General features: G+C 35.8%; 2 protein-coding genes across 2 annotated transcripts; one reads left to right on the top strand and one right to left on the bottom strand.

The window, feature by feature from the left end:
* Positions 1-1,986: 1,986 nt before the first annotated feature.
* Positions 1,987-11,158, bottom strand: kynu (kynureninase). Its single transcript, XM_058402115.1, has 14 exons — positions 11,069-11,158; positions 8,632-8,807; positions 8,343-8,463; positions 7,908-7,990; positions 7,490-7,551; positions 7,164-7,235; positions 6,806-6,880; positions 6,229-6,375; positions 5,591-5,689; positions 4,996-5,069; positions 4,828-4,880; positions 4,597-4,682; positions 3,718-3,948; positions 1,987-2,166 (listed from the first exon to the last, which is right to left on the bottom strand). The coding sequence occupies exons 2-14, from the start codon at positions 8,798-8,800 to the stop codon at positions 2,035-2,037; spliced, it is 1,404 nt and encodes a 467-aa protein (XP_058258098.1). The 5' UTR covers positions 8,801-8,807; positions 11,069-11,158; the 3' UTR covers positions 1,987-2,034.
* A 1,930-nt stretch (positions 11,159-13,088) lies between these two features.
* lgals2b (lectin, galactoside-binding, soluble, 2b) lies at positions 13,089-21,122 on the top strand. The gene is made up of 6 exons (XM_058402228.1): positions 13,089-13,158; positions 14,014-14,093; positions 14,604-14,772; positions 18,731-18,810; positions 19,288-19,456; positions 20,758-21,122. The coding sequence occupies exons 1-6, from the start codon at positions 13,156-13,158 to the stop codon at positions 20,902-20,904; spliced, it is 648 nt and encodes a 215-aa protein (XP_058258211.1). The 5' UTR covers positions 13,089-13,155; the 3' UTR covers positions 20,905-21,122.
* Positions 21,123-21,456: the final 334 nt, after the last annotated feature.

A 21,456-nucleotide genomic window follows, 5' to 3' on the forward strand; every position in this document is an offset into this window, starting at 1 on the left:
TAAACATTTACTGTCTAGTATCTACAGTGACACCGCATTCGAGGGTAATATGCCTCAGGCACCATGTTAGAGGGTGGGTTTTTTTTTTGTCTATTTACAGAGAAAACACCCAAATTAATTTATACATAGTTAGGAGTAATACATGTGAAAAGTAAGTGAAAAAAAATCATTAATGACGTGAAATAACTATATAAAGTAGAGACTCTCAAAACTTACAGATGAAGCGTTATCCCTCTTCCTATCCTCCCTAATAGATGTCCGAAGCTAAAATATTTCCAAAGATAATATTAAACAAGGCCAAATCCCATCTCTGATGAATCGAAAGTAAATGATTTATCTGCGTGCCCCTCCTCTGCTCTATAAATGTAAATTTCCCTCCCCAGCTGAGGCACGAGGTCCTCATTACTTTTAAAGAAGGTTAATCCATTTAGCTTTTGCATATTGATATGCCAATTATATCTAATTGTAGAGAAGGCATCAGTCAAGGTAATAGTGCATAAACAGAGGGCTGCATTAAGAGCAGGGCATCGTGGGTAACAGCGGCGGTGTTAATTGGGGGAGAGGAACTCAGGGCAGTGAGGTGTGCAGTACCAACAGCGACACATCAGTCATCAGCGCCATCCACAATACTGTTCTCCGCCCCCATGCCGGGACGCCTAGGAGTCTGTCCAAAAAAATGAGATCGGGGATAAGTGATGGTGTGTGAATGAAGGTAAATCATGTGTCATGTGACTCACGCAACGAGTTGATGGCTTACCTCTGCATATCAATAGCTCATTTGCAACGAGCAGGCCATTTTATAGGCATAATTATGGATCATTTACATAGGGATTATATTTATTTTCCTTAGGTTGATGACTAAGTGCTCATGGTTCTTGGAGTCTGGAATATAGAATGGTGGCTTTTCATATTCAGTGTAATCTTGTTATATGCAGTTCATAATTTGGATGACATTTATCTTGCTTGATTTTTAATTCAATATTGAGAACATTTACACCTAAAGGGTTTTGTTTGAGTGTGTGTATTTATTTATTTATTTATTTATTTATTTATTTATTTATTTATTTATTTTTAAATTAAAAGTGTATAAAACTCCATATTCACAGTTTCTCCATGAATAGCAAAATCAAATCTTTTTCAAAATGCTGACATTGCAGCTTTAAGCTGCACATGAAATTCTGTGTGATGATGTTACTGATTTGATAACGTGTTTCATTTATAATTTAAGAAAACTAATGTTTTAATAAAGAGCTATATCAGTGACGTTCAGGGTGCTCTCCTGCCTGTGAGGCTCAATAAAATTGTAAATAAAATAAAATAAAAATAATAAATAACAATACCTGTCCCTGTAATTAATTCAATCATTTATTATTATTATTATTTTTATTTATTTATTTATTTATTTATTTATTTATTTATTTATTTATTTATTTATTTAAATGGGAGTGAGAAGAAAACATTTAAACAGCAAGTATTTTAAGTAACTATAAAACATTATTGCAAAGCAGTTTTCTAAAGATATCTGCTTATTATAGGCAAAAGGGACATTTACAAATGTGAAATTAAACCATAAAACGTTTAATACAAAATAAGTAAACGCTTTAGTTCAAGTTGGACCAAGCTAGTGCATGAAATGAAATTTAGAACTTTAGTCTTTGGGCTTTTTTATTTATTTTTTTATTTTTTATTTTATTGTACTACTTACATTTTAGATCATTTCAACATATTTTATAATCATTCTTCCACTATACAGACATTTCTGAGGTAATACTAATGCTCTGGGGCTCATAAACCTCACAATGGCACCAATTTGATTACATTTGATTTTCACAGTGTATACCGTACCGAAAGACCCAAACTCTGGATCAGGTGAGAATACAGCAAATCGCAGGTACGGTTTGAGGTCTGTAATTATTATTAATGAAGATTCTTCAGAACAAATAGAAGCATGACTTCACGTCCATGTATAAAATGGTCTTTGGTTAGTTTTCAGGGATTATTACTGCTCACAGACACCAGGAGCACCGTTAGAGATCAGTGTTGTTTGGATTGTTTGCTGGCTTCCAGAGCTGCTCTGAGCACCGAGATGAAGCGATGTACATCAGTGAAGGAGTTGTAGAGAGGAACAGGAGCTACACGCAGCACATCCGGTTCCCTCATGTCACACTGCAGGACAGGGGTCAGAGAATTAGGTATGCATTGTGACAGATATACACTATATTGCCAAAAGTATTCGCTCACCCATCCAAATAATCAGAATCAGGTGTTCCAATCACTTCCATGGCCACAGGTGTATAAAATCAAGCACCTAGGCATGCAGACTGTTTTTACAAACATTTGTGAAAGAATGGGTCGCTCTCAGGAGCTCAGTGAATTCCAGCGTGGAACTGTGATAGGATGCCGCCTGTGCAACAAATCCAGTCGTGAAATTTCCTCGTTCCTAAATATTCCACAGTCAACTGTCAGCTGTATTATAAGAACGTGGAAGTGTTTGGGAACGACAGCAACTCAGCCACGAAGTGGTAGGCCACGTAAACTGACGGAGCGGGGTCAGCGGATGCTGAGGCGCATAGTGCGAAGAGGTCGCCAACTTTCTGCAGAGTCAATCGCTACAGACCTCCAAACTTCATGTGGCCTTCAGATTAGCTCAAGAACAGTGCACAGAGAGCTCATGGAATAGGTTTGCATGGCCGAGCAGCTGCATCCAAGCCATACATCTCCAAGTGCAATGCAAAGCGTCGGATGCAGTGGTGTAAAGCACGCCGCCACTGGACTCTAGAGCAGTGGAGACGCGTTCTCTGGAGTGACGAATCGCGCTTCTCCATCTGGCAATCTGATGGACGAGTCTGGGTTTGGCGGTTGCCAGGAGAACGCTACTTGTCTGACTGCATTGTGCCAAGTGTAAATTTTGGTGGAGGGGGGATTATGGTGTGGGGTTGTTTTTCAGGAGCTGGGCTTGGCCCCTTAGTTCCAGTGAAAGGAACTCTGAATGCTTCAGCATACCAAGACATTTTGGACAATCCCATGATCCCAACTTTGTGGGAACAGTTTGGAGCTGGCCCCTTCCTCTTCCAACATGACTGTGCACCAGTGCACAAAGCAAGGTCCATAAAGACATGGATGACAGAGTCTGGTGTGGATGAACTTGACTGGCCTGCACAGAGTCCTGACCTCAACCCGATAGAACACCTTTGGGATGAATTAGAGCGGAGACTGAGAGCCAGGCCTTCTCGTCCAACATCAGTGTGTGACCTCACAAATGCGCCTCTGGAAGAATGGTGAAAAATTCCCATAAACACACTCCTAAACCTTGTGGACAGCCTTCCCAGAAGAGTTGAAGCTGTTATAGCTGCAAAGGGTGGACCGATGTCATATTGAACCATATGGATTAGGAATGGGATGTCACTTAAGTTCATATGCGAGTCAAGGCAGGTGAGCGAATACTTTTGGCAATATAGTGTATATTATCCTATTCTTGTGTAATTCCTGTATATATGCACACATTGTTTAGAAAAGGTTTTAGGAAATGCCCTTTTTCACGAGACAGTATGCTAGCATCCTAGCTTAAACAACACCTGACCATCACACCCATATGTGGTTCTTCTCCAAGTTGGAAAGAAAAATTTGGATAGGATGGATTTGCATGCTTTAACGTTGAAAAACTTAATGCCATTGTAATCGAACAAAACCTAGCTTTCCCATTTAACCCCAACTCACTGCGACTCCTCTCTTCTCGAGCTCTTGAAAGACGGCTCTGATGGGAACCGAGAAAGATAGAGAGAGCTGGCATCCTCTCTCCAACGGGTTGCTAGGCGTAATGATACGGACGTGAGGTTTCCGCGGCTCTGACTTGTCCTCGCTGTAGTAGTGCTTCAGGAGGTGCTCCAGATATCCAGTTAACAGGATAGACTTCTTCCTCAGATCACTCATGGTAGTTTTGTTAAAGATCTGATAAAGAAAAGCACGCATGGAATATTCTGAAAATGATCCGATATATTAAAGTTTTTCCAGTGTAAATTTAGGGTTTAATTGAGGAACGAAAGAGGAAATAAGTACACTGGCTGAGAAGTGCATAACACAATAACAGTTCAGGAAACAAAATAACAAAAACACAACAATTCAGACGAACCGAAAAAGGTAGGTATAATTTGTGAATGGAATTCTTTCTGATTGCTGATTGGATGAGACAAGATATACCAGAAGTAGAAAACTTTATTTGCGTTCACTTTAAACTTTATTTTCTTTAAAGAAAATAAACGTATACAGTACACATATTGATCTTAATAAGAAAATGGAATTCATTCAACGCTACTCTGAGGAAGGACGTTCATGTGGTGTGATTTGGGATAAACTGAAAGGCGATGATGGTGTGGAAAAATCTCCCAGAGATGATATTAGGATAAAACTTTGATAGGAATCAGACTCAAAAGAGAAGCCACCGTCATCTGTGTGACACTTTACAGTGCAAGTGTAAATCATTTTCACTGGTATAACTGATCAAAAGTCCAATTCTGTAACCAGGAAATGTATTTTTTCTAATGCAGTTGAATACATACAGTATGTAATACTATGTAATAAGTCTGTGTATTGCCTTACCTCTAGACTAGCCTGTAAGGGACACACCAGTAAAATGGGTTGATTTGAAAGTCTAAATCCACTAACTCCAGGCTGCAGGCTCATCACTGCACAAACACCACATGCCATGAAACAGATAATGTTATGCTGCAGTTACCTTTTTACACCACCAGGAGGAAGCAATGTGCTGTTCATGTTTATGCTTGTGAGCTTTTAAATTGTCAAATCTGGTCATTTTGGTCAATACAGTACCATTGCTCATCTGGAATCTAGTGTCCAACTTGTGACCCCACCAACCGAGAAGCCTAAAAGATACAGAGAGAGAGAGAGAGAGAGAGAGAGAGAGAGAAGAAAAAAAGACTTTATTTTCTCACTCACACATTTCTTTTCTTTTACATATGTTGGATATTTGATACTCACACCGGTTTAACTGTTGAAGCATGTTTCTCATGTATATATGCTCCGGCCAAGCCACCTGCTCCAGAGTTCATATACTAAAAAGAAAAAGAAGAAGCCTTTATTATTTGTCATATATGCATTACAGCAGAGTATCTTAGGAATCTTAGGAAGGTTAGGAAAGTTAGGATCAGAGCACACGGTCAGCCATGATGCAGTTTTACTGGAGCAGAGAGGGTTAAGGGCCTTGCTCAAGGGGCCAGCAGTGACAGCATGGCAGTGCTGGTGCTCAAAACTCCAACCTTATGATCAATAAATCAGTAACCACACTGTTTGAGTTTCAGTATGTAATGAATATACCAGCTCTTGTATAGACAACAAATTAGAATCAAGTAACATGAAACAGTTGTAAGTGATTAGTGGGACATGTGACATGGTCATATAATATGGTGGGGCTGATGAGTTCAGCGCACAATTTTGTGGTAATTGAGGACGTGCTGTCTTTGATTATTTTCCTTTAACCACACGTCGTGAGGCATAATCTGAAACTCTGTATCTGAAAATCTGTATCATTTGAATAAAAATGGAAAACAATCCAAACCTTTATAGCTAAACTCACTTTGTAGGTGCACCAGCAGGCGAAGTCGACACCCCAGTCATGTAGTCTCAGCTCTGCGTTACCTACTGCATGTGCACAGTCAAACCCTACATAGCAACCCTATACACACACACACACACACACACAAGGCTGTTAAACTGTAGTTCAAAGCCATTTCATGGTGGATGGCAGCTTTATGGCTAACAGAGAACATAAATCTGAGGGAATGACTGTTGACAGCTGCTATAACATAAGTGATGAAAGGAACTCACTTGTTTAATGGATTTTTCCACAACATTAGATGTAATTATAAATGGATAAAAAAAAGAAAGAATTTTTAGAATTTTTTTATTTATAAATCAAATTTATTTGTTATATTTTTTTGATATTTTAAATTTGTTATATATTATTTTATTTTATCAGTATCTATTTTTTTTTTTTTTTTTGCTTTCCTACCTATATAAAAAATTGAATTTAAATGTTAATGCAATGACCAACAAAATGTACATTTATATTCTTTCATTTAAAAAATTGTCATCATCAGCAAAATGCTGTGGTATAAGAGGAATAAGACACATTTGGACACAATGTTATTCGAAAATAATTAACTTTCTAATTGGAATAACAGCACATGCTATGGTGTACAAGAGTGGTCTAACCCAGGCCTGGCCTGCTTTAGTGATGACCTCCATATCGAACAGCTGGCCAGTGTAGTACTGGACTCCACCGAGCATCACCACTGCAACAGAGTCTCCTTCTCGCTCGATCGTGGACACGATGTCCTCCGTTCTCAGCGTGTCCTCGCCCTGAAGCAGACAAGGAAGTGCATCTCAGTTTCTGTATCATAAATATAACTCGACTTATCAGACTTTTTCAATCAGTATATAATAATGAATTAGTTTCTCGCCACAAGTCGGATATAAAGGCCACTTGGGGGAACATTAAAGAGCAGAAATGGGTTTGATATCACCATTTTTTTGGAATTTTTTCTGTGAATAAATTGCCCTTAGGTAGGCTAGGTAAAAACAGAAATACTTATGAAACACTACAAATTTTTAAAGCTCTGAGTGTCCACTTTCATATGAGCTTCATATTAAGCACCACTGTGGAGTGTGACATGACAAAGACATTTAATGTTGAACATGGACACAACAAAACAGGAGCAAATTCCATTTACTGGTGTCTGGGTACAAGAGTTATGTAAATATGTAGAAAGAGAAAGAGGTGGAGAGTTACGGCTCGGGGTTTGAGAAGGACCATGCTCTTGCTAGGGTCAAATCCTCTTAAGCGTATTTGAGATTCCACAGCATACTGTATAACACACAAAACATGAAAGAATATACAATAAAAATGCAGTAGTGTATTTTTTTCCATTAGACTGTGTTGTAGCTAGACATCTTCAGTAACTATAAAAATCTTTTCGTTAAAATTAACTGCAAAAATTGCACACAAGGACAATTTTACTATCACTACTTTCTTAATTTTCCCCTCAACAGCATAAATTTATTTGTAAATTATTAAAAGGTAAAGAAGGATCATGTGTAACTAGGATTTCTAACTAGGGTGAGTGTGTAGAAGTGACACTTCTGCTTACGTGGTCAGAAGGAAAGGCCTTTTCCTCCAGAACGATTTTGTGACGGTTTGCAGTGGGCTTGTAAAATGCGAGCTGTTAGGGATATTTATTTATTTAAATATATTTAGAATTTAAAAAATAAATAAATAATATTATTTATTTATTTAAATATATCTAGAATTTAAAAAAATAAATAAAAAATAAATAAATAATATTATTTATTTATTTAAATATATTTAAAATTTAAAAATAAATAAATAAATAAATAATATTATTTAAATAAAAAATAAATAAATAAATGTTTTCATACTTTGCTTTTCAGAGATTATATTTAACTATATACTAACCATCAGGAGGTGCAGATTGACAGTCAAACCGTTCAATAAGGCCACTTCCTCTGGTTTAGCACCTTATTTTACACACACACACACACACATAGAATCTCAGAATAAAAATGTCTAAAGCATAACCCTGCTCTTGAGTTTCTCTGAACCCCATGATGTTCAGAGAATGATGAATTTATTATTACAACATTAAATGTAGCTCTAAATGGATAAAAAAAAAGAGTATGTAATCATTACAGACTGCTGTTGTATAAAAGAGGAATAAAACATGCAGTTCTTGGAAAATAATCCACTTCAGGGTAGTTACAGTAACTCCGCTTTGCATCAGAATGCTTCACACCATCCCATCATCGATGCTTCATGGATACACTAATTCATTTGAGATAAAATGCATTTATAAATCCATCAGTTGCTTAATTACCCACAACCTTTGCCATGAGAGCCTCCAGATTATTCTCAGCCCAGGCCCACGGGCGCGACCCCATCACATGTCCATGGGCTCCTCTGTGAACAAGGATTCGTTTTAATCTCAGTCGAGAAATTTGATAATATAAAGACCCTGACTAATTTATTTACAAACAATACACCGATTTATATTCCAGTCAAACAATCATTTACATCATTGGAAACATTTTTAATATGTAATATGTAAAAATGTAATACTGGATGATTCTGTGATTAAAGTGCCATTTAAACCTTTCACTTTTAGACTTCTAAAAAAAATTAGACTGAACTTTGGGTCAATTATCAATATTTAATCTTTAGAAACATGCTTTTAGCCATTCAGGAAGTGAGAGGAAGTGCCTCTCAGGGCTCTGTGACCATGAAATCACCCCTAAACAGGTACATGGCTTACATTTTAGCCCATTTCTCCAACTCCTCATCAATGTATTTTTTGGTATTTTTGGGTTGTAGTCCTAGAGAGTTGCCTACAAAGTAAATGCAATCTTCTGAGCCATCTACGAGTGTCAGGTCACCTGTGAGAAGCAAGATAATAATATTAAAATATCATCTAGACATTCAAAACCAAACAATTATTAGTCCACCATTATGTACTGGATTATACCAAGTACTAGATGTACTGTTGGTTGCCACTAGAATAGTATGAATATTATTTAAGGAATAGTACACCAAACGGAAATTACACTGAGGAAGATCGGCTACTTTCGGAACCAGGAATTCCCGACGCAAATCCCTCAGCTTGTCATGTTGGTCGAAGTATTCAGCTACCTCACGAGACGTTGTGCTGCATCCCAGCTGTGTGGACACCCTGTCGATAACTTCCTGTGGTGAGCCGGCTGCAAAAGGATCCATGGGTAACCTACAAACAGCAATGAATGGCTTTCTTTCCCAAAGGAACAGTGTAGGCAAAAATAAAATGCAAATAAGTCTCAAATGCTGAACAGTTTACAGAACAGTTGTGTCTTAGCCAGACTCATTATTATTTATTATAATTTTTTTTAGAGCACTAATAACACAAAAGCCTTCTGCTACACTCTACACTTTTCTTTTTTCTTTTGCAACCTGGACCTGGAACTTAATTGATATTATATTATATTATATTATATTATATTATATTATATTATATTATATTATATTATATTATATTATATTATATTATATTATATTATATTATATTATATTATATTATATTATATTATATTATATTATATTATATTATATTAAGAATTTATGTTTATACTACTATTATTAGTTATAATAATATTATCTTTTTATTGTGTAAAAGACAGTGTTGAGACCGGCCATGCTGTATGGTTTAGAGGCAGTGTCACTGAGGAAGAGACAGGAGTCAGAGCTGGAGGTAGCAGAGCTGAAGATGTTGAGGTTCTCTTTGTGAGAGACATGGTTGGACAGGATTAGGAACGAGTACATCAGAGGGACAGCTCATGTTGGACGTTTGGGGGACAAAGTTAGGGAGGACAGATTAGGATGGTTTGGACATGTTCAGAGGAGGGAGAGTGAGTATATTGGTAGGAGAATGTTGGACATGGAGCTGCCAGGAGGGGGCAAAGAGGAAGGCCAAAGAGGAGGTATATGGATGTAATAAATGAGGATATGAAGCTAGTGGATGCAGAAGATAGGGATAGGTGGAGAGAGATGATTCGCTGTGGCGACCCCTGAAGGGAAATGCCGAAAGAAGAAGATTATCTTTTTATTAATAATTATTATTAATTATTTTTATTACCGTGAATTTTCCAAAATAGCCTGTAACAGTGAAATGAATATAGTTTGCAAAACTATTTACAAACAAAAACCTTAAAATTTATTATTGTATAAGTAGACTATGAAATTCCCTAATTAGTAGTATAACTAGAAGCCATCAGTTTCACCTGATCTCAATACACAGTGACTACCGTTGTTTCTGTACGTATCAACTCAAGTACCAATCGTAATTTGGCCCTCAAACATGAACATCCCACATTAACAATCTTATTTAAAATGGCATGTCATTTTTGTTGCATGTCAATGTTTGCATTTCACTGCAGTGATCCCAGTGAAACATGGTGGTGGTAGCACTACGTTGAATGGAAAGCAGACAGACACAAGACATATCTGTACGTCTGACAGAGCTTGAGCACTTTTGCCAAGAACAATGGGCTAAAACACCAGGATTCTGATGTGCAAAACTTTCAGAATTTCAAATATTGCATCCCGAGTGTTTTTTTTCCCCCTTTCTAACCTTTGTGTTGCCTTAAAAATGCACTGCACCATCAAATGCAATATATATTGTTTAAATTATAGAGTAAAAAGTACATTGCAGTTCCAGGTTGCAACATTACAGAATGTGGGGAAAAAAGGACACAAGGCCTTGCTTCAAGCGTAAGAGCTCTTTTGTCTTGTTTACTGTCTGTATTTAAATATTTGGAAATGTGGGGAGAAAAAAAATGAAAATCTGAATAAAATTATGCAGATGGTAAAAAAAAAACCCTAATATTTAAATATGCATTCAGTGCTTTGTGACAAGCCCAAAAACCAAATGAGAGACCCAGTCTCTCCTTGCAAAAAGATTTGTATATGCTTATAATTAAAAATAAATAAATAAATAAATGTATTACAAATAAGCATAATATGTTGTATAAGCTGTATTTTGGTGTCTCATTAACTTTTTTTTATTTACCTTATTTTTTATCTCCCTCAAGAATAACAGACAACTTTCATATAGACAATGTATAAGTTATATAGTCTATTGCCTAAAAAAACACCCCACCTTTCTTTGATAGCGAACACTCAGTAATTGCAATTCTCTTATTTATTTACAAATTAAAAATGCTATGTTACTAATACATTACATTAATGCTAATTTTTTTAAATTTGTCACTATGATTTATAATAAATAAATAAATAAATAAATAAATAAATAAATAAATAAATAAATAAATAAATAAATGCAAACTAAAAGAGACATTTAATTATGTTAAATAAAATAATAATACCTTCAAAAGAATATTTGAACAGTAATTTTGCCTCAAATGCCAATTCCCACGCCAGACCTTTACTCTCACGACAAGCTTCCACACATTTTTTCATATCATGTATTTTATCCTAAGAGAATGCACTCACTTTACTGTAGAAATATCCCCAAACTTTCCTCAGTAGGTTTTGTAAAGCTGCAGAGACCTGATGGCAGCGTTCTTCTAAATGTAACCTTTCACCCTGTGTGTAAATATCATGAGCCAAGCTAATGATTGACAATCACGTCTCCCCTTTGTACTTCATATGAAGTGCATAATACAAAACACAGTGCCGATTTCCTCTGAAGCTTCACTTTCCTCGTCTCTCTGATATAGTTATAGTAGTATTACTGTATAAACATACTTATCCGGTATAGTGCACAGTACCCCCAGATTACAGATATTTTCAAGGTTTGTTTTTGAAAAGATTTATTTTTTATGGTTAGAACTGAAAATAAAGATTATTTAGAGAACATTATTCAGAATATTTAGAACATTAGAGGATCTATTCTTTTTTTAGGTTGTTAGAAAAAAAAAAATAGAAAATCTGAATTAAAAAAAGTTGTTTTAATTTGTCTTTATTTGTCACATACATATTCTTTGCATATCCCATCCTTGGGGGGAGTTGGGGTCAGCCATGAAGTAACACCCCTGGAGCAGGGTGGGTTGGGGACCTTGCTCAAGGGCCCAACGAGGCAGCTTAGTGGTGCTGGGGCTTGAATCCCGATCCTCCAGTCAACGGCCCATTCTGTTAATATTCTCTTAATCTTAAATTTCATCGTTTATTTATAGTTCATGAATTATAAAAAATAAAACCAAAAAATCAGCATTGGAGAACATTCTGTATGTTAGATTCTAGTTACAAAAAACAAAAGAACCTACAGAGATAGTTCATAGAACATTATTATTTGGATCCCAGTAAAATATCTATATAACAGAAACCATATGCTAACTTCAGGACCAGATTGCCTGTGATTAACTGATTTATATTTTTCAACAGTCTAACTTTATTACTTTATTACAGGGATTATATTTCATATGATTTTACAACCAATTCCAATAATTATCAATTTGCACTGACACTGTAATCTTGTACATGCTGAATTATATTGTCCATTGACATTAGTTGTGCTCCTGTTGCTAAATTTTATTTTTTATTAATTATTAATGATAAGTATTTCTGTTAGTATTGAAGCAAAATTGTGAGAAAATAAAATGAGAGCATGTTGGTAAAGTTTTATACTTTACACATAATCTACATTGTCTTTAACCATCCCATGATCACAAGTATACCAAATCTCTCTCTCTCTCTCTCTCTCTCTCTCTCTCTATGTCTTTCTCTGTCAAGCTATACATCCCAAAATCTCCTTTCCAGTGTGACCATTTCTATTTTCTGCTTGATTCATCCAGACGCTCTAACCCTGGTCGGAGTCTGGTCACTTGGTGGTGCTCACTGATGGATCTGTGTGGACAGCCTGTGACCAGGAGACAGCTGTGGACAGAGCCACTTGGAGACTATCACATCATCACAGAACTGCCATTACATCTGTCAGCATGTGACAGCAAGGAATTAGTGTCTATAATGAACTCAGAAACTACACTGACCTAATAGTTCCTTATAAACCCTTGGTTGTTTACATTATTTAGTTACATTTACATTATTCACTGTCCAGTGTCACCCAAAAGGTTCCCTTCTTCCTCTCAAGGTTTCTTCCTCGTATCATCTCAGGGACTTTTTCCTCACCACCATCGCCTCAGGCTTGCTCATTAGGAATAAAATAGGGATAAAATAATGACTTAATTTTCTTTTTCTCTATGTTTCTATACTTCTGTATAGCTGCTGTGAAATGATGTCCATTGTTAAAAGTGGCTTACAAATAAAATGAATTGCATTATATACTGCAAACTGGAGCTCGAGTGGAAAAAATCAATGATTTGAATTTTAAATCCATTTCCTAAAAACCAAAATAAAATTTTCATGGCAATTTATTTATAACTGCAAATGCTATTTTTTTTTATGAATCAGTACCTCTGTTTTCTATACCCTGACTTCCCAGGGGAAAAAAAAGTATGAATTGTTTGTAGTCTTCACTCCTATTGGTCCGGAAATGAGACGATCACACCCTTGTGTTTTATTTTAAAGGAAGGGTTTTAGTGTGTGCAAATGCTTTCGATCTCCAACACTTCAAGGGCAAGATGGTGAGTAATATTACTTTTGTGCACCTTACTGTGAACTTTAAACTTTAACGACTAGTCTATCCTTGCACTGTGTTAAAGAGATCCAGATTTTTTAAAGATATATTTTCAAATGACCATGGATTATTTGATATAATGGAATATAACTGAAGCATGATATAATTAATACAGTTTTTACGGGTGAATTTAAGATCAAAATGTTCAATGTTTAGATTCAAACATTAATGCTATGAAAAATAAATAAATAAATAAATAAATGGAGGAAAACATTATTTATTAAGGATTTTTATTTTTTAATAATAAATCATGCTTGAATATATAAAGGGAAATTGAGAGAAAAAATGTTTCCAGGCTTATATGAAGTGTCAATACATGAAGAAAACAAGCAAAGGCAACATCAAAAAAGTAAAATCAATAACTTTTCAGGAATGTGATCAAACACGACTCCAGCCTCTTCTTATTAATCACTAATAAATTAACAAAGCTTGATTTTCCTAAATGTATTAATGTATTTTTCAATGTATTCATTTCTGGAAATTTCTGGTGTCATGCAGTGGCTTGTAGCTAGTGTATAGGGAGTGCCCTTGCCTCCTATATTCTATATGGCCTCGTTTAGAACTTAAATGACGTTTAAATGACGTTTGGTCAATATTTGCCCAGCTTCTCCTCTTGGACATGGAGGCACCAAGTGTGACATTATAAATACTTTGCTAATCATTAACATTAGGCTTGGTATAGCTTAGGTAATTAGTTGAATCTATGCGCACTTCCTGCCTTGTAACTCTGGATCATATACAAGTCTGTGTCCCATTCAGAAACTTTCCATAAACATGTAAACCTATACTCACTCCTCCGCAGGTGTTGACTGTTGATGATTTGGGCTTTACTGCTGGCCAAGCCCTGACGATTGGTGGTAAGGTGAAATCTGGCTGTGATTAGTAAGTATTAGCAACCTGAACTCATTCCACATAATCAAGATATACTTAGTATTAACCTTCTTAAAAAGGGAGGTTGCACACAAGTTAGACCAAGCCACAGAAACAGTAAAATATTACAACTTAGCATAGATTAGCTAGGTACCTATAAATGGTGCCTTCTTGGCTATTTAAACACTTAAGCACCATCATAGCATACGTCTGTAATGGTGTATCTAACACACAAAAGCTACAGCAAAGAAAATAATGCTCCTCTAGTGGCTACATGTAGCTAGCTAGCATTATATTAGCTGACAAATATAAATACAACAAAACAAAAGGCAGGAGAGTTAGCATTTCAGAAGAAAATCATTTGTGTATCAGTGATCAGTGTATTTTTAAGTATCCTTTCGAAAAGAGATTGTCGATGAACAACTGCTACTCTTATTATGCTTCGCATTTGTATTCTGATCCTAATTCCTGATGAACTCTGGTGATGTTTATCTGCCGGTTGATTTTCTCTATGATCCTCAGCTTCTCCATCAATATCGGCCATGATAAGGACTCTGTGGCCTTGCACTTTAATCCACGTTTTAAGTACAAGAAGGACCGCAACATCATCGTGTGTAACTCTAACCGAGGCGGATGGGGAAAGGAACAGAAAGAGCACAACTTTCCATTTCAACGTGATGAGGCCTTCAAGGTGATTTACGTTTATATTTCTCCTTAAGTTCTCCTTTTTCTGGACTTTCACTAGTTATTAAACCATTTCCTGTGTTGGTTAAGATTCTGTATTGATTCACCTTGAGTTCCTAGAGTTTTTTAGAAGAATTTGAGAACTTGGAGTTAGGTTCTGTCTGACGGTTATGTGGGTTTAAGATGTTGGGCCATGAAATCTCCTACATGTAGTGGTATTGAATTTGCTAATAATAAATAAAACACATGGGGATTAGTTTCGAATACCTGTTCATTGTGAAGTTCTCATACAACAGTTCCATTTTTATGCTTATTAGAAAATGCCATCCTTTTTTTTTAACTTCTATTCAGTTTTGTAGAGGAGGTTAGTTCCCATATACCTTCATTTAGCACTTTATTAGAAACATTAGACTCACACTGGGTAGGGCCTCGCTTTGCTCTCAAAACAACTGAATAATCTGTAATCCATACACTTCAAGATTCAACAAATTGTGAGATGCTTTTCTGCTCAACCACACTGGTACAGAACTATTATCTGAGTTACTCTAGCCTTTCTCTCAGCTCCAACCAGCTTGGCCATTGACCTGTCTAATTGAAAAGCTGCTTCTGTCTATAGTGCTGCTGCTCACTGGATGTTTTTTTTTTAATTATAATTATTATTGCACCATTCTGAATAAACTCTAGATTGCCAAAGGTTTTGGGACGTCTGATTTTACATGCACATGAATGTAATTCAGAGTTAACCTGCCCTTTGCAGCTATTACAGCTTCAACTCTTCTGGGAAGGCTGTCCACAAGGTTTAGGAGTGTGTTTATGGGAATTTTTGACCATTCCTCTAGAAGTGCATTTGTGAGGTCAGGCACTGATGTTGGATGAGAAGGCCTGGCTCACAGTCACCGCTCTAATTCATCCCAAAGGTGTTCTATCAGGTTGAGGTCAGGACTCTGTGCAGGCCAGTCAAGTTCCTCCACACCAAACTCACTCATCCATGTCTTTATGGACCTTGCTTTGTGCACTGATGCTCAGTCATGTTGGAACAGGAAGGGGTCATCCCCAAACTGTTCCCACAAAGTTGGGACCATGAAATTGTCCAAAATGTTTTGGTATGAAGCTGAAGCATTAAGAGTTCCTTTCACTGGAACTAAGGGGCCGAATCCAAACTCGGAAAAAACAACACCTGAATTCAGTGATTCGGAGGGGTGTCCCAAAACTTTTGGTAATACAGTTTATGTAAAATACTCAAATCATCACCTCTGGCATGTGCACAATCACTGAGATTTTCCTATTCTGATGGTTTGGACTTGAAGCTGGTGGCCAATATATGTGTGATTTTATGCAATGCACTGCTCACATATGATTGCTCATTGATTTTCTCTTGAGGTTAAAAGCTAAACTCTGGTAAAAAAAATAAAAAATAAATAAAGTCAGGTCTCAGGTGGAAAGTCTCTCAAACACTTTCTTGGAGCACAAAACGTCCTGCCTTACTGTTACAACCTTTGCCCTTTGAATACACAGTCCGGTGAAGTGAGCCGATACGCTTCATTACTTCCTCTGTTACAGGTGGTGATTAACTTCAGCAATGAGCAATTTCATGTTAAACTCCCTGATGGCAAAATGATGAGCTTTCCGAACCGTTTCGGAGATGACAGCTTTAAATACTTCTTTGTGGACGGTGACATCACGATTAGCAGCATCAAGCTGAATTAACATGGTCCAGACTACTCCGATCACTCTCATAAAGACATGCACTAAATAATAATTAATTAATCAAATAATAAGAGGATTGTTTTTATTTCATGCACATTATTATACCTTTTCTGTACGTATGTGGAGTGATCTTTTTTTTTTTCTATTCATATTTTTATAACCTTTAAGGGGCTGGAAATAAATCTAAATATTAAAAATGTGTCATTGTGAATGTCTTCATTTAAAAAATAAAGAATAAATAAATATAATTCAGTAATATAACTGAATAATTTACAGTTTTATGCTAATTAGTGACAATGTATTATTTTTATAATAATCATTTAATTGTATTAATATTTATATTTATCCATATGTTCATCAAATAGATAGAAAATTTGCCATTACACTGTCTTCTTTTTCCACCTCTGATAAAAAAGAAATAAATTGCAGTGTCTAATCTCGAACAGTAGATGGAGACAAGACAACTTTACATTTCTGCCTCTGAAGCTCTCGCCTTTTGCCTAAAACTAATCCTATAATTCGAGTGATGTCACTTATTCATTTTAAAGTAAGTTGTAGATTGAAAAAACATAATACACACTTTGTATGAAGCCCGTTTTCATAAATCATTATAATTTAGCTTAGAATTCTTTCTACAAACACTCTTGAGGGGGGAAAAAAGGTACCCGGAAGAGCCAAAAAAAGGGGTTTCAGCACTGATGCCATATACAAACTAATTTTGGTTCAGTAAATGATCAAAAGACCATTTTCATAATCTCAAGAACCTTTTTTTTTTCATTACAAAGAGCTGTTATGCATTGGAAAGGTTCCATGGATGATAAAAGTTCTTCATATAACCATACAGCCTGAACCATGAACCATTTAAGAAGCTTTTTGTATGGGTCTAAGGAAACAATAAGTTCTTCTAAGAGCCATTTACTGAAAGGTCGATCGAAAATAGTTCTTCTATGGCATTTTCTATGCCATAAAGAAACATCATTGGGTTCTTTCTTGGCACCTTTGTTTTTAAGAGACATTCACAATGTGATCTGATCGTCGGATCGTGTATCAGCAGCAGCACAGTACATTAAATCCTGTAGATCTATGCCATGAAATTCAATTCATGTTTATCAGAATGGGGAAAAAAAGTGACTCTGTGTACTGATAAAAACTTATCACAAACAAAACAGCCTTCTTTAAGAAATATCCCAGTTGCTTTAGAATTATCCACAGGTTGCTAGCAGTTATAATAATTCATTTCTGTTCCCTCAAGACTTGTGTAACACGCACAGTAGATTAGATAATTGAAGCCAAATCAAATCCCATTCTTCACTAAGTACAGTACTATGTAACTCATTAAGGCTATAGACTGTAACGTGATTGGTTTTTACCCTTTCCCCGTGTTCCAACTGGAGGAAAGATGACTAGCTCACACCTCTAGGCTTATCTCAGTATTATATATAAAGGACAGTTACACGTTTCTGTCGAAACCCTCAGCACATCGACGACAAGATGGTGAGTAGACACTACTTCTTATCACTAATTCAAGGTCTGTTCAAATAAAATAAAATAGAAACGTAAAGGTTGGTGTTCTTAGCTTTAAGATAGTGACTGATGGAGAATGTGGTTATTCTGGGTGTACACCTTTTGAGTCAGAGGGAGAATTTTATATCAATGTGTACTGATTGGATCGTTGTAATCAGCTTTTTTAATCATGATAAGCAGATATGGGCTGAATTAGTGAAAGAACTGAGAGGGATCTGAGACAGAACTATGATCAGGGTGTGGTTCAAAAAAACGGAAAAAGTACCAGATGGATACTGATTAAACAAAATAATCTATCTAAATAAACTATTTATTTAAGAGATTTTATTAGATGTAATATAACATTTTTTGGAATCTGATTTTTTAAAATTATCATACACAATAGATCTGTGATGTTAAAAATAAAATATTATCAATTCAGCACCCTGTTCTCTGTGAACGTCACCTGACCCGATGCAGTAATTTACGTTGATCATTAACACTGGGCTTGGCAGGATACAGATAACCCAGTCCCCTGTCTCACACTCACTCCATATCACACACTCAATAATACGTTCCAGAAACTTCTAATACCAGGACATGCTTTTACCCACAATCCTGCAGTGATATCCTGTTCTGGGATCCGGGATCGGTTAACTTTTTGACCATGTTGTTGTATTGTTTTGTGTGATCAGTTGTGTTGAATGAAAGATGAGCTGCTCATTTGTTACTGTTTCATGCTTATATTTGTGCAGGTGTTCACTGTTAAGGACATGACCTTCAAGGCTGGTCAGGAGCTGACCATCAGTGGCAAACCCAAGTCTGGGTGTAGTTTGTAAGTGCATCTAACAAGACAGGAAGCACCAAGTGAATCTATCTATCTATCTATCTATCTATCTATCTATCTATCTATCTATCTATCTATCTATCTATCTATCTATCTATCTATCTATCTACATACATACAAAAAAGTACACACCTCCTATGCACCATGATCATGGTATATTCAACAAATTTAGAAATAAAAAGAATTCTAGTAAATTCTGCTAAATTAAATGGGGGTGTATCTTGCAACAATCTAATCATGATACATCAGATAAAAGTCTGAGTTTGTCAAGAATAAAGTAAATCAGTTATGGCTACAGAGTTTTAAAAGACACTACTAGAAGCATGCTTTTCTGTTCATATCGTGTTTTTATATATCTATCGATGTTCAACCTTTAACTTTGCTGTCGCTATTGAAACACAGGCACATTTACTGTGCTAAGATCACACCTTTGATAAAGAACAAACAACTCTTATCTCTATGCAGATTCTCCATCAATATCGGTCATGACTCTGATAACATCGCCCTCCACTTCAACCCCCGCTTTAGCTACGAGAGCGACAACAACGTCATTGTGTGTAACTCCAACCGAGGGGGATGGGGCGAGGAGGTGAAGGAACACAGCTTCCCGTTTGACCAGGGCGAGACCTTCAAGGTGAATTAAGCATTTGAAATTTGAAATATATTATATTAAATAAAGCGCATTATGCATACATGAAGAGATGATATGCTTATACAAGAATTATCTAAAAATGAGTCTACTGTAAGAATCAGGCTTATTTGATGTTCTCAGATAGATTATACTGCTTTTCTTATCTCTGATGTCAAACAAGCCATCTGTCATATTGCACGTTTTATAACCACTTCTCTTTTCTCTTTACACATACACTGTAACATATTTATGACATGAAATAAACCATGAACTCATGTTTGTTGCGCTCTATAATGCTAACCGCAGGCCGCTGAATCAAACCAGCGTTTCTATTTGGGTTCTATATGTTATTAAACTCAGCTCATAAGAAAATCTGAAAATGTGAATTAATTCTGATTGCATACTCTGAGGTCTGAAAGCACTCGTGGAAAGACAATACTTTAATACAACAATTTTCATTACGGATTATATTAATGACAACAACTTTAGTGAAAAGTAAAATTTTCTAAATGTTTACATGAATTTCAGAGCTTCTTAATATTTGGTACATCAGCTTTTTTGCTTTATTGGAAGCATGCACTCGAGGTGGCATGTTTGTGCAAAACGTTTATGATCCATTTTAGATCAAATCCATCAGACTGTCATGTGAACACATGCTTCAGTAGTAGAGATTGGACACGAGGAAAATCCAACCTTTAAAATCCAACTTTACAAAGCAATCAACACAGTCAATATCAGACATTTGCTTACATTTCTTCATTTCTACATATCACTTTATTTATTTATTTATTTATTTATTTATTTATTTATTTATTTGTATTAAATATTAATACTACATATTTATATTTTTATATTATATATTTATTACATATTACATCCTAATTTTATGATATTATTTCTTATTAATTTCTTATTATATATATTTTTTTTATTATTATCAATTTACTGAAACTTCTATTTATGTCCAATTTATGCTCCCATTTCACTCTTGGACCCCATATTGGTCAGGGATCCAGAGTTAAATCACCTACCACACCCATACACAATGTACAAAGATTCACACATTTGTTCACGGCTAGGAACAATTTAGCATAGCAAATTTACCTACTGGGATGTTTTTAGAAACCATAGCTTAGAGGAAACCAGAGAACTTGGAGGAAACCCATGCAGATCATGGAAGAACATCTGAGGCAATTACTTTGTTGGATGATGTCATTTTGCTGCTCTTCAGAATGTCCACCATGACAGTAGTTGATGGAAAAATAGAATTGTGATATTAATGGTCATTTCTTTGTCTCTAACAGGTGGTGTTTAGCTTCAACAATGACCAATTTTATATCAAACTCTCTAACGGCACAATGATGAGCTTCCCCAACCGCTTTGGCGATGACAGCTTCAAGCATATTGACGTGCAAGGTGATGTCAAGGTTCAGGGCATCAAGCTCAAATAAAGTGCTCAGCATTGATTTCATGGAAGAACATCTAAGCAATCCAGTGGGCCAGTACACCTTGAAAATATCTGTCACCCAGGCCTTTGTCACAGTTTCTCTAAGGTGAGGGTCACTGAGAAACCTTCTATGAGCCACGATCCAGTTGACTTGAACTGGGGTCCAGAAAGTGTCTAATAAGATACCACTGAGGTTTGTTAATAAAAACCAAAACAAAATAATGGTCTGATTTCTTCTTATATGGTTTGATATGGAAATGCTTTCCATTAGGCTCCCTAAACTATTTAAAGTATTAGTGAACATAAACCAAACCATGAACTTCAGCATTTACATTAACTAACACATAATATATTAATTGACATTTTGTTTCTTCAGATAATAAACCAAACTTTCATAACATGAACAATTCCTTATTAAATAAGATTACAGAGAAAAAAGGGGGAAAAATCATTATACCTTATTATTTGGGGCTTAGTAGGAAAGTCTTTAAAGGTGGTGCTCTAGATGCTATGGAAAACTATAGCTATAAACTTAAGAAAAATCTAGATATCTCAG

Source organism: Hemibagrus wyckioides, linkage group LG11 (assembly GCF_019097595.1).
Source record: "Hemibagrus wyckioides isolate EC202008001 linkage group LG11, SWU_Hwy_1.0, whole genome shotgun sequence".
NCBI classification, from domain to species: domain Eukaryota; kingdom Metazoa; phylum Chordata; class Actinopteri; order Siluriformes; family Bagridae; genus Hemibagrus; species Hemibagrus wyckioides.